General features: G+C 35.8%; 1 protein-coding gene across 37 annotated transcripts in view; it reads right to left on the bottom strand.

The window, feature by feature from the left end:
- Positions 1-12589, bottom strand: part of KIDINS220 (kinase D interacting substrate 220) — a 122975-nt gene that overhangs the window by 83723 nt on the left and 26663 nt on the right. For 22 of the 37 annotated variants that reach the window (XM_058287923.2, XM_058287917.2, XM_058287901.2 and 19 more), the window contains exons 5-7: positions 8736-8834; positions 7067-7165; positions 486-584 (exon numbers count right to left, since the gene is read on the bottom strand). In XM_058287923.2, the coding sequence (XP_058143906.1) occupies positions 486-584; positions 7067-7165; positions 8736-8834 (297 nt within the window). Of the gene's footprint in view, positions 1-485; positions 585-7066; positions 7169-8735; positions 8835-12589 lie in introns of all 37 variants that reach the window. The other 15 variants (XM_058287920.2, XM_058287899.2, XM_058287915.2 and 12 more) reach the window with 1 other exon arrangement.

The raw sequence follows: 12589 nt of genomic DNA, 5'->3' as shown, positions 1-12589 counted from the left end.
CTTTTTATGCACAGGGCGTCTCTCCTTGCAGGGCTGGGGCTCCTTGCGCGTGGGGCTCCTCTACGTGGGGGACACCCCTGCATGGCACAGCACTCCTTGCGCACATTAGCACTGCACGTGGGCCAGCTCACCACACGGATCAGGAGGCCCTGGGTTTGAACCCTGGACCTCCCATGTGGTAGGCAGATGCTCTATCTGTTCAGCCATGTCCACTTCCCCCAGAAGTTATTCTTTACAGAATTAGTTTTAGCCTCTCAAAATGTATATCCATTAACAATAGATCTTTAAAAGCATATATATAGAGTACATAATATTTATATTAAGCATACTTCTCAGGTTAATAAAAAGAAAATGCTTATTTAACTAAGTATCATTGAAGAACTGGAGGGAAAATTTTCTAGGCATGTGTTAAGCAAAAATATTCTCTCTCCTAAAACAAAAAAACCTATCTTTATTCTAGACATTAAAATATGAAAGATACTTACAGCTCCTTCTTGATCAACATCAGCTCCCATGGCCAATAAATGTTTTACACATTCCAAATGACCCTTTCGTGCAGCCCAAACCAAAGGGGTCGTTCCATACTATTAAAACAAACAATAAATTTAATTATCAGAGACATACTAAAAAACCAAGCACTCAATTTGAGTTCTGATAAAAATCATGCTTTCAGAATTCTGAATAACTATCTACACCAATCATAATTTTAATCCTTGATAAATCATATTTCCATAGTTTCTTTTTTCTGAATAGATGATTAACCATTACAGGAAAAGTCTTTTAACCAACTTTAATTTTTATAATCAGTGACAATTTTTCCATCATAAAGTCATAAAGCTCCTAATTTTCAACAAGCTTTGATTGCTTCTAATATCTTATAAAATAGAATTTAAAGTTTAATAGTCTGATTACTGGAAAAAGTGTAACAAATGCCAAAACAGTTCTACACTTCACCTGGGTTAACTTATTTAATCCTTATGTCAATGGTAAGTATGATTATAATCCACAGTTTCACAGATGAAGAAGCAGGTTCTGAGAGGTTACTAGGCTCAAAGTCACAAAGAGGTGGAATGATACCCACTACCCAGCAAACCTGGTGTCAGAGTATGTGCTATTAACTACTACATATCTCCTTGACAACAAAAAGTAAACTTCAGTCTATAAACTAGACTCACAAGCACCTCTTGCTGACACATGAGTTCGAAAGGCATCAGAGAACATAAACCATGCATTAAAACAATGCATTATCTTGGTGAGTCTGGTAATCAATAGACATGAAAAACCCAAAGTGACCTTTAACTATATTAAGACTTCAAACTGAAATAAACATTTAATGAATGCTTATTCTCTAAAGGAGCCTTGTCCAACAGAACTTTGTGTTGAAGGAAATGCTTTATATCTGTGTTGTTCAACAGAATAGCCACTAGTTATATATAGCTAGTTATATATAGCCACTAGTTATATACAGAATCACTAGTTATATATATATATATATATATATATATAGCAAGTGATCACTTGAAATGTGTCCGGTGTGACTGAGGAAATGTATTTTTAATTTTTTATTTAATTTTAATGAATTTAAATCTAAATAGCCACATGTGGCTTTGTGGCTACTATACTATAAATTAAGACAGACATCCCAGCAACCACACTGTTGAAAGTTGTAGCCCTTGATGATGGCAATGGCCAGCATCGCAAGGTACCGACACAGCACTTGGGAGCAAAGGCTTAACCAAAAGGAGAACCATAATGTGAGGGAGACAGTTGTCATGACCATTGCCTCAAAGCAGGCTTAGGAAGAAGGAAGAAAGAGTAGGAGGCACTCCCCGATTTCACTCCTGCATCCATATGCTTCTCCCAGAATTAAGTTCTCATTTCTATATTCTGCCTTTGCAAATAACATTTTCCCTGGTAAAATGCCTTCCGTTAGACATCTGCTAGACATCACACATACAGAGTCATAATTTATGAAGACTTCTTTAAAAATACTAATAATTAAGCTCTCTCCCTTTGAGTACCTATAGAGTTTTATTTTCACCCTTCCTATAGAACTGGATTCTGTAAGATCATATAATTTCTACTCCTCCCCTGTTCTACCCATATAGCAGATAACCTCACTTTCATTACCAAGGACTACTATCATCCAGCAAGACCTTCCTCACTTTTCTTCCTCTCCACTTCAAAACATCTGGAGTTAGCTTCTAGAACCACTTCGGAAAGTCTCTATCTTCTCTTTTTCTCAAATTTTGCCCTTGTAAATTTAAACCCATTATGTGTACTCTTGATAATATCTTCTGGTTTCACCTAAAACCTTACGCACTAATCTCCTTCCACATCATCAGTCTTTTCTTCTTTAGTCCCTCTTTCTACAAAACAGATTTAAGGCATTCCAACAAGCTATTCTCTTAAAATATTCATCACTGTCTTTTGTTTCAAATTTTTCAAAAGAATGTATAATGGCTACTTCCAGTTCCTTACCTTAACCCTCTCATAGAATAGTTTCTGCTATAAACATTACAAAACCACTATCCCCAACGTCATCAACAGTGACCTAAACATCAGATTTATAGGTCTTCTCTCTCCACTTCTTTTCTTCCTGAAAGTCCTGCAGAACTGTAAATGGTTGGCTGCCCTGACCACCTTGAACTTTCATTAGTCAAAATTAACTTTTTTTTGAAGATTTATTTATATATTTATATACACACACACACACACATTGTTTGTGCTCGCTGTCTGCTCTCTGTGTCTGTCCACTATATCCTCTCTGTGTTTGCTTGTCTTCTTTTTAGGAGGTACTGGGAACCAAACCCAGAACCTCCCAGGTGGGAGGGAGGCACCTAATCACTTGATCCACATCTGCCCCCTGCCTGCTGTGTCTGTGTCATCTCATTGCATCATCTTGCATCAGCCCACGCATCAGCTCACTGTCTTGCTTGTCTTTTTAAGGAGGTACTGGGAACCAAATTGGGGACCTCCCATGTGGAAGGTGAGTGCCCAACTGCTTGAGCCACATCTGCTCCCCCTAACTCTTTTTTAATTAGAGAAGTTGTAGGTTTACAGAAAAGTCATGCATAACATAGAGTTCCCGTATACTAACCTATCACTAACACTGTGCATTAATGTCATATATTAGCTACAATTCATGAAAGAACATTACCAAAATTTTACAATAAACCCAAATTAAAACTCTGTACCTTTCATTCATGAATGATAAAATCTCTTTCTAGAAAAAACAAAAAAACAAAAATCAAACAAAACCTAGCCCTGGTAACCTCTACTCCAGATTCTGACTCTTATGAGTTTGCTTACTTATACTATAATTATTCCGTATAAGTAAGATCATGCAATATTTGTTCTTTTGTATCTGGCTTATTTCACTCAACATGATGTCTCAGAACTTCATTCTTTTTTTAACAGCTAAATAATATCCCATTGTACGTATATACTCTATTTTGTTTATCCATTCATCAGTTGATGGACACTTGGGCTGCTCCCATCTTTTGGCAACTGTGAATAATACTGCAATAAACATTAGTGTGTAAATATCAGTTCAAACCCCTCTTTCAATTCTTTTGGGTATATATCAAGAAGTAGGTTTGCCAGGTCATATGGTAATTCTATATACTTTTTAAGGAACTGCCAAACTGTCCTTCCACGGTGGCTGCAACATTTTATATTCCCAGCCGCAATGAACGAGTATTCCTGTTTCTCCACATCCTCTGCCACGATTGTAATTTTCTGTTTTTTTAAGAAAAATTTTTTAAAATTTATTTCTCTCCCCTTTCCCGCCCCCCACCCAAGTTGTCTGCTCTCCGTGCCCATTTGCTGTGTGTTCTTCTGTGTGCACTTGTATTCTTGTCAGCGGCACAGGAATCTGTGTCTCATTTTTTTGTTGTTGCTGCATCAGCTCTCCGTGTGTGCAGCACCATTCCTGGGCAGGCTGCACTTTTCTTGCACTGGGCGGCTCTCTTTATGGGGTGTACTCCTTGAGCATGGGGCTCCCCTACGCGGGGGACACCCCTGTGTGGCAGGGCACTCCTTGCGTGCATCAGCACTGTGCGTGGTCCTGCTCATCACATGGATCAGGAGGCCCTGGGTTTGAACCTTGGACCTTCCACGTGGTAGGCAGATGCTCTATCCATTGGGCCAAATCCTCTTCCCTGTTTTTTTAAAAATAGTAGCCAATATAGTGTGTGTGAAATGATATCTAATGGTTTTGATTTGCATTTCCCTAATAGCTTATGATGTTGGGCATCATTTTGCATGTTTTTCATCCATTTGTATATTCTCTTTGAAGAAATGTCTATTCTTTTGCCCATTTTTCAATTGGGTTGTTTGTCCTTTCATTGCTGAGTTTTAGGATTTCTTGATATGTTCTGTCACCATTTACTTTTCACCTGTTTAATTCTCCTATCTCTGAGACATACTTCTTTACTTTCCAGCATTTCTGAAAGAAAATAATCAGCTCTCTGCTCATCTCATTCTATTACTACTGATTTCAGTTATCAAACCTACTCTCCTATAATATCAAGAATCACCTCTATGCAGACAATCCCTCACCACCTCCAGCCAAAATCCCTATGACCACATCTCTACAACTGCCTTCTCATTCCCCTTCCCCAAAAATCAGTTCTCAGAGAAATCTCCCTATTTCTATCAACAATAGAATTATTCTTTTTTTCTTTAATTCATCCTACAGTGTACCATTAAATATTGATTTTTCTAAAACATAACTTTATATCAATCTACTACTCAAATTCCTCAATGGATTGCAGTACACACAGGGCAAATGTGCAAACTCTTTCATCTGGTACTCAACGCCTACTTCTAGGTGGCTCCATCTACCGCCATGGTGTCCTTCCTTGCAACTCCTCTCCACAGCACTCAGCTCTACACATACTGCCTCAACCTGACATATGAATTCACATTCCAGTGCTGTGTCCTGTCATTTTTCCCTCTGCCTAGGATGGTCTCCTCTTCTACTCTCATTAATTTAAGTTCTAACCTCTTCAAAATCTAGATGAAATCTCAGCCATCAATGAATTCTCCCATTCCTAAACTCCTAAACCACTTGGCCTTTAAACTTTGCATTTCACATGTCCTACTTAACTCCCTATTTTATACAAAGATACTTTCTTCTTTGTCTCTGTATCACTTATGTTAAGCATAGTTATAAGGCACTACATAATAAGTACTTAGCATTTTCTCAAAATGACAAAGAATGATGGTTAAGTAGCATAGTACCTGATTCTGGAGGGATGTGAATGCTATGCTATACATAAGCATTTTTCTATATGCCAGAGGCAATATTAAAGGCTTCTCCATCATACTAAATTGTCAAATCAGAAACTTTAAATAGATAAAATTGTATCTATTTTACACATAAAACTTCACTAATCTGAATGAGAAGGCAATCAATCTGAATTAATGAATAGTCTCGAACAATATTCTTAAATGCCATACCATAATATAAATATTTAAAATCTCCATAGTCTTCCTTAAGCTATTATTTTATGTGCCACTAAAAAATGTTTAATGTGCCATTAAAAGTGTACTTATAAGTATACTTATATTATAAGTGTACTACCTGATGATTTCTTATGGATGTATATACTTGTGTAACCACCATCCAGATCAAAATATGGAAGATTTCAAATACTTCCATGAGGCTAAATGATACTGTTTTACTTAAACAAATTTATGCTGAGGATCTATTGCAATTACCAGAAAATGTCTATGTGCTATTTTCCTATATTTAAATTGTTATTCATTTGAAAAAAAAGAAAAGATTAACCCTTAATTTGCCAAGTTCTAAAACAGATAATGGAAATAGTGTAAGTATAAAAATGGAAAACAAAAGGAATATTCCTAGCCTTCATGAAACTTACCCTCTAGCGGTAAGAGAGACATGTAAATCAATCACTACAACACAAATGGTTATATGCACTAATGGAGGTACATACAGGAAATACTATCAGTACAGAGGAAGGGGCACCAATATTGACTAGATAAGTTAAGGCCACTTAACAAAGGAGGTAACATCTTAACTGAGCCTTGAAAAATAGAAAAATTGGAGTTTATCAGGTAAAGGAGGTAAAAAAGAACATATTTAGCAGAGGGAATAGAATTTTAAAAGGTGCAACATTCATAGAAATTCATAAAAGATTATGGAATATTAAGCAATCTGTTATATCTAAAAGCATCCATATATGGAGAGGCCTGGTAAGAAAAGAATCTGCAAAGATAGAATGGAGCTAAAATGAGGAGTTTGGGCTTTATCCTGGGACAGTGGAAGCTATCAAATCTTTCCAAAACCAAGGAAAAATGACATAATAAGATAAATATTTATTAAATGTTTGTGGTGAGTGTTGAGAATACAAAAATGAATAGTACAAAATACTGGGAGCTTCCTGAAGGTGATGACAAGAAAACTGCATGTGAGGAGTGAATAGAAACTAAGGGCAGAAAAGGAGAAGAAAGGCACTCACACTGTGAAAAAAATCATATGCAAAGGCCTGGAAGGGCTAAGAACAGATGATTCAGGAACCTACACGTCCTTTGGTAGACTATCAAGTAAAGTAGTTCTGAGGTGCAGTTAGCAGGAGAAAAGGGCAGAAATGGAGGCAAGATTTATCTTCACACATCCTAACAGAGCAATATGACTCAGGATTTTAAGCACAAGAGAAAGATAATCATACCCAGAATTTAGAATGATCATTTAAGCAAAAATGCAAAGAAAGCAGATAGTATTGAAGGTAAAAAAAAAAAAAATGAGGGTCTGATGAAGACAGGGAATCCATTATTCCTATCTATTTTCTTAAGAATTATGACTATGATATAAAAAACACTGGAAGTACAGTTAGTAACAAGTATGTTTAAGGAATCAATCTATGAGATACATTATCTATCTATATTTGTATATATCTATACAAAATATATTAGGATATGTAAATATAAGATATTTAGAGCAGCCTCACAGAATCATGTGAATATGTTTACAAACTTAAGACATACCGAGTAGGTATAATATGGATTGTAACCCAGAAAGACACTGCTGACCTACCTTATCAGAGCAGTTGACTTTAGCACCATTTTGCAGTAAAAGATGCACTATATCTGCATGGCCTCTTCCGGCTGCCCAAATGATTGGGTAAACACTGTACTGCTGGGATAGACAGGTAGGTAAGCAGGGAAGGAGGGAGGGAGGGAAGAAGGGAGGGAGGAAGGGAGGGAAAGAAAATCTTTTAGGTGGATATTTATAGTATGCATTTACTAAGCAAAAAGGAAATATCAAGGTAATAATGCAAAGTTACAGTAAAAAATATCAAGTTACAGACCAATGTCCACTTTAAAAACACATCATACTAATAATACATAATTGTCAGCTAAGGATGAACTCAATGTTAAATAAATATATTATGAACATTTATTTTTATAGATTAAATACATTTAATGTGATTGTCAAACCAACAGGCAAGACTAATAAGAGAAATGTGAAATCTTTTTTATATATGATCCTTTCATTAATGAATGAAATAGTTTTTAAAATTTCCACTCAGAAATTGAGTCTCAAGCAAAACAGTAATATATGTACAGTCTGTTCTCATTATTCTCAATAATTATGTCCTATACAGTCACAGTAAACACTGAATCAACAAACAATGAACCATTGCTATTAGGGGAAATAGAGGTTTAGGTTTCTTCCTGCAAGCCTCTGGTCATAAAATGTTTACTAACTGATCAATACAGAAACCTTGGTGTTTCTGTTCAAAGACACCTTATTTATTAAATAATGTTGATGCATTAACATTGACTTCACAGCCAACAGCACTATAGCTCATGCCTGATGAAGCTCATCTAACACACTTATTTTCTCCTTAAGGCACATCATAGCTCTCTTGAATTTAGGGACACTAAACAGCACGTAGGGGTCATTTTAAATAGTGAATCATCAGTAAAAAACATATAAATGCAAACAAAAAACCATAGTACTAAATATACTATGAAAAGGATATTTGTTTGCACAATGCGAGCTGAGACACAAAAGTAGAGCATTGCCTTATTTGACCTTGGCTGGGAATGTGCTCATTGGGCAACTCAAATTTTTCATCTCTCTACACGTTTGTGAATGACCACAAAAGTCCTTTGATTACGATTTTGGGGTTACAAATAAATTTTAGTGAGTAGGTAAATTTGCAAATATGGAATCCTTGAATTATGAGACTCAACAGTATTAACTTCTATCAGAACACATAGAAAAATGGTACAGTCATTTGGTAAGTGGCTAGACAAATGTCCTTTTCTTTAAAGAAATTCAGATTAAGAAAGCATAACCTGGGGACAGGTATGGCTCAAGAGGCTGAGCACCTGCTTCCCACATGGGAGGTCCTGGGTTCAATCCCCAGCCCCAGCACCTCAAAAAAAAATAAAAAAGAATAAAAAACCATAATCACAACAGAAAATAGGCAAAATATTTAAGGATTTAAATATTTCATTTTAAAATTTTATATAGTTATAATTAACATTATAGTAGTTTATTGATAAAAATTGAGAATTTAAAAATTTAAGTTGGTAAAAATTTCTCATTATTGTGTTTTGAAATCACATTCTGTATTCTTTTCAATAACATCTGGATAGTTTCTTTCCACTATGACGTCTAAAATATAATCAGCCTTCAGAATTATCTAAGATAACTTACCACTTACATTACCAATGAATTTTTGTATGCTTACCAGACCAGTGACACTTGGATTGGCACCATGAGAAAGAAGCAACTCTACTACTTCAGTGCGGCCTTTATAACTTGCCCACATAAGAGCTGTCCATCCTCCCTACAGAAGAAAAAGGAGAGGAATAAAACTTTGGATGTTCTCCTTGAATTAAAATTCCACTAATGAAATTCCTTCTGTGAATATTCTTCACAAAACAATTGTTTTATGAAGGCAATACTATGTAGTTTTAAATTCCCAACTTACCTAGAGAAATATACAATAGTACAATAGTGCATAAAATAACTCAAATCTCTTAATTCTATAAACAATTACTTCAAATTTTGCACTATTTATGTTGGACCCTCCCGAATTCCTAAGATTTATTTTCGTTGTTAAAAATTTTTCTTTAGAAAACTTTTTGTCTCAGGTAAGTTCCTCTTTGTATGATTCTACACTTTATACAGAAAGGGATTCCAGCAATCATATTCAACTCCTGAATTTAAACACATCCTTTAAATCTCAGGTCATTTTACCTCTTGCTAAAAAAGGGAGGGTGCTAAGCAATGACTTATAGATCATGAATTCCAGAAGTGGGAGAGGGCATCAAGTATGAATTAACAATAGAACTTTCTATTTTCTAAGCTACAGGAACATTTTTCTTTTTAGCTACAATGTAATTCAATAAAAGAGAAATATGTAATCAAATTATACTAAGGAAAGAATGCTTTGTTTGTTTTTTAAATTAGTACTTGAACCAGACCAAATCTGGTTATGAGAATATAAATCCCCTCATTGTTCTGGTCCTATTTCATCACTAAAAAAAAAAGGATAAAAAATACTTGCCCTAATCTGGCAAAGTCAAGCTTATCAAGAGGGAAAACACGTCAGTGGTGGCCAGGGATTAGGGAGTGGGTGGAGGGATAAATTATAAAGGAGCTCTATAAGAGAACTGTTGAAGTGGCAGAAATATTCTCTATGAAACTGTGGTGGTAGATACACAACTATGTATTTGTTAAACCAACAGAACTGTACACCACAGTGAATTTTACTGTATGTAAATTTTTAAATAAACCAGTATATGGAAAGATAAAATGCAGGCATGGACAAATCAACCTAACAGTATTAGGAGTCACATAACCTCACAATTACTGGGAAGCTAACCTAAATAACTTTAGAAAGCAGTATTTTCATTGGATAATATAATGCTAAGACAAAAAGAACTAGGTAAATGCATTTCTCTCAGGGTATGGGTTAGTTATTCTGAAACTACTTTGTTTGCTACTAGAGTTGAACAAGTAAATACACTGTGCAGGTAATGAGAGCCAGATTTCTCATTGACAAAGAAAAGAGTTATAAATTAAGGAAAAGGAAAAGGCTGTAATGAACTGTGGTGCTGGACTGGAGTTGGAGGGATCAATTCAATTTGGATTCATTTTTTTAAAACAGATGGATAAAGAGATGGATGGATGGATGGATGATAGATCGTTCACTTGATAGAGAAGTAAATATAGATGTGTGTGTATGCATGAGTTCGTATACATACACACATTTCCCACCTCTATCTACTGATGAAGGACTAGAAGCTGTGAGGTGCCAGTAAAAATAAGAACATCTAAAACCCACAACTTGGAAGCAGACTTGGCCCAATGGATAGGGTGTCCACCTACCACATGGGAGGTCCGCAGTTCAAACCCCAGGCCTCTATGATCTGTGTGGAGCTGGCCCTTGCACAGTGCTGTTGTGCGCAAGGAGTGCCATGCCACGCAGGGGTGTCCCCCGTGTAGGGGAGCCCCCACGCGCAAGGACTGCAACCCATAAGGAGAGCCGCCCAGAGGGAAAGAAAGTGCAGCCTGCCCAAGAATGGTGCCACACACACGGAGAGCTGACACAGCAAGATGACGCAAAAAAAAGAAACACAGATCTCCGTGCCGCTGATAAGGATAGAAATGGTCACAAAAGAAAACACAGCGAACAGACACAGAGAGCAGACAACTGGGGTGGGGGAGGGGAGAAATAAATAAAAAATAAATCTTTAAAAATAAATAATTAAACAAACAAACAAACAAATAAATAAAATAAAACCCAGAACTTGCTTTCTAAACGCCACTTTCCAAAAAAAGGCCCCAGGTTCCTTGGAAAGCTCTTTGGGATCAGGGCAGGAAAAATACAAGATAACCTGATATTATCTTTTGTTATCTTTTGGAACAACTTGACCAAGAAAATAAATAAGTATAGTACTGGATTATAAAAAAAATAAAATATTAATGAGTTCATACTGAGGAAGAAAGGAAGGGAAGGGAATTGTAGGAGGGAGGAAAGGAAGAGTGGAAGGATGCGTAGATAAACAGATAGATGGAAGAATAAATTAGACAAGAAGAAACGACTCTTCCTTACAAAAAATTCCAATTAATAAAGGAAATAGAAAATCATCATTTAATACCACAGCACTAACTGCTACAGGCAATATTAATTGATGGATGCCAGAATGAATGGGCAAACATTTAAACAGAAATAAGATATTTGTATAGTCTCAAAGTATCTTCCCCCAAATATATAGTGATTACAAAGGAGAAAATCCTGGCATCTAACGCCTTGACCAAGAGATCAAGGTTCACATCACTAGTAATATAGACTAACATCATGTACCCCTGATATTGAGATTCAAAAAAAGGGCATGTCACCGCTATGGTAACCTTCCCAATAATGAATAATCTCAATCTGATTATGAGAAACACTGAACAAATACAAATTGAGGGGAAATTCTACAAAATTCCTGACTAGTACTCCTTAAAAGTATCATGGTCATTAAAGATAAGAAAAGACTCACATGAGTTATTTAGGTCAAATTATAGAGCTGGCCATGTCTAAAAATTTTTTGTTAGCTAAAGTCTCAGACACAGCAATAATTCATTCTGTAAAATGCCTACCCAGAAATTTTACCTAATATGCCTTCACTTTAATTTTTATAATGTCCTCTACATAAGAATCTATGAGATAAAAATTTAATCTCCAGAAAATTATGTTCACATTCACAAAATGAAAAGATTGGAATCCACCAGTTTTTTAAAGCCTTACAGCAATAAATTTATATATTGATTCCTTCTTCAGTTTTTTGCCCGTTGAAGTCCCTCCCAAGAAAGAATCCTCACTAGAATTCGCACTATTACACTCTGGAGCTTCTTTGTAAACCCCTGGAGGACCCTCAGCAGTCACTCTCCTCTCCCTATACCAGACTCTGGGGGGATTCTGCCCTCCTTCACAACTGGGCAACTACTACCACCCACCCAATCCTTTGATGTTAGATTCCTTCAATACCAACTACTAAGGAAGAAGGCACAGTCCTCAATTTCCCCAATTTTGGTGTTTTAAAGCCAAACACAAAGACCTTTAAATGTTAAAATATTTTATGCTAATTATTTTAGGGAATTAGAGAAATAAAACATAGAGAAAACCAAAATATGCTTAAGAATTTTTTTTTTACAAATCTTACCAAGTTTTTGTATATTTGTAATGCATACTTTATAGCTCCTAAGTCCAATGCTAAGATGTACGTAAGATTGACATAGGAGAAAGCCTCTGGAGTAAGGCAAAACTTGGTTTAAAACTCAGCCACATTGCTTAATAGCTGCCATGACTTTGGGAAGAGATGAACTATCTAGCCTCAATTCCTAACTATACATTGAGAAGAAAGTTAACCCTTAGACCATAAAATTGTTCTGAGGATTCAATTAAATGATACAGGTACAGGCTGTAAAGCACCTAAGAGTTCCATTAATATTATTAATTCATTTGCTACACTGGTATGGTTCCTTTAATAAAATATTGAGAATTCTGCATTTCCTTTCCATGATATCTACCAATAAGGTTAAGAACAT

The sequence above is a fragment of the Dasypus novemcinctus genome, chromosome 25 (genome assembly GCF_030445035.2).
Source record: "Dasypus novemcinctus isolate mDasNov1 chromosome 25, mDasNov1.1.hap2, whole genome shotgun sequence".
Classification (NCBI taxonomy): Eukaryota; Metazoa; Chordata; class Mammalia; order Cingulata; family Dasypodidae; genus Dasypus; species Dasypus novemcinctus.
Note: the sequence above shows the minus strand (reverse complement) of the source record. Positions and strands in the feature narration are given on the sequence as shown.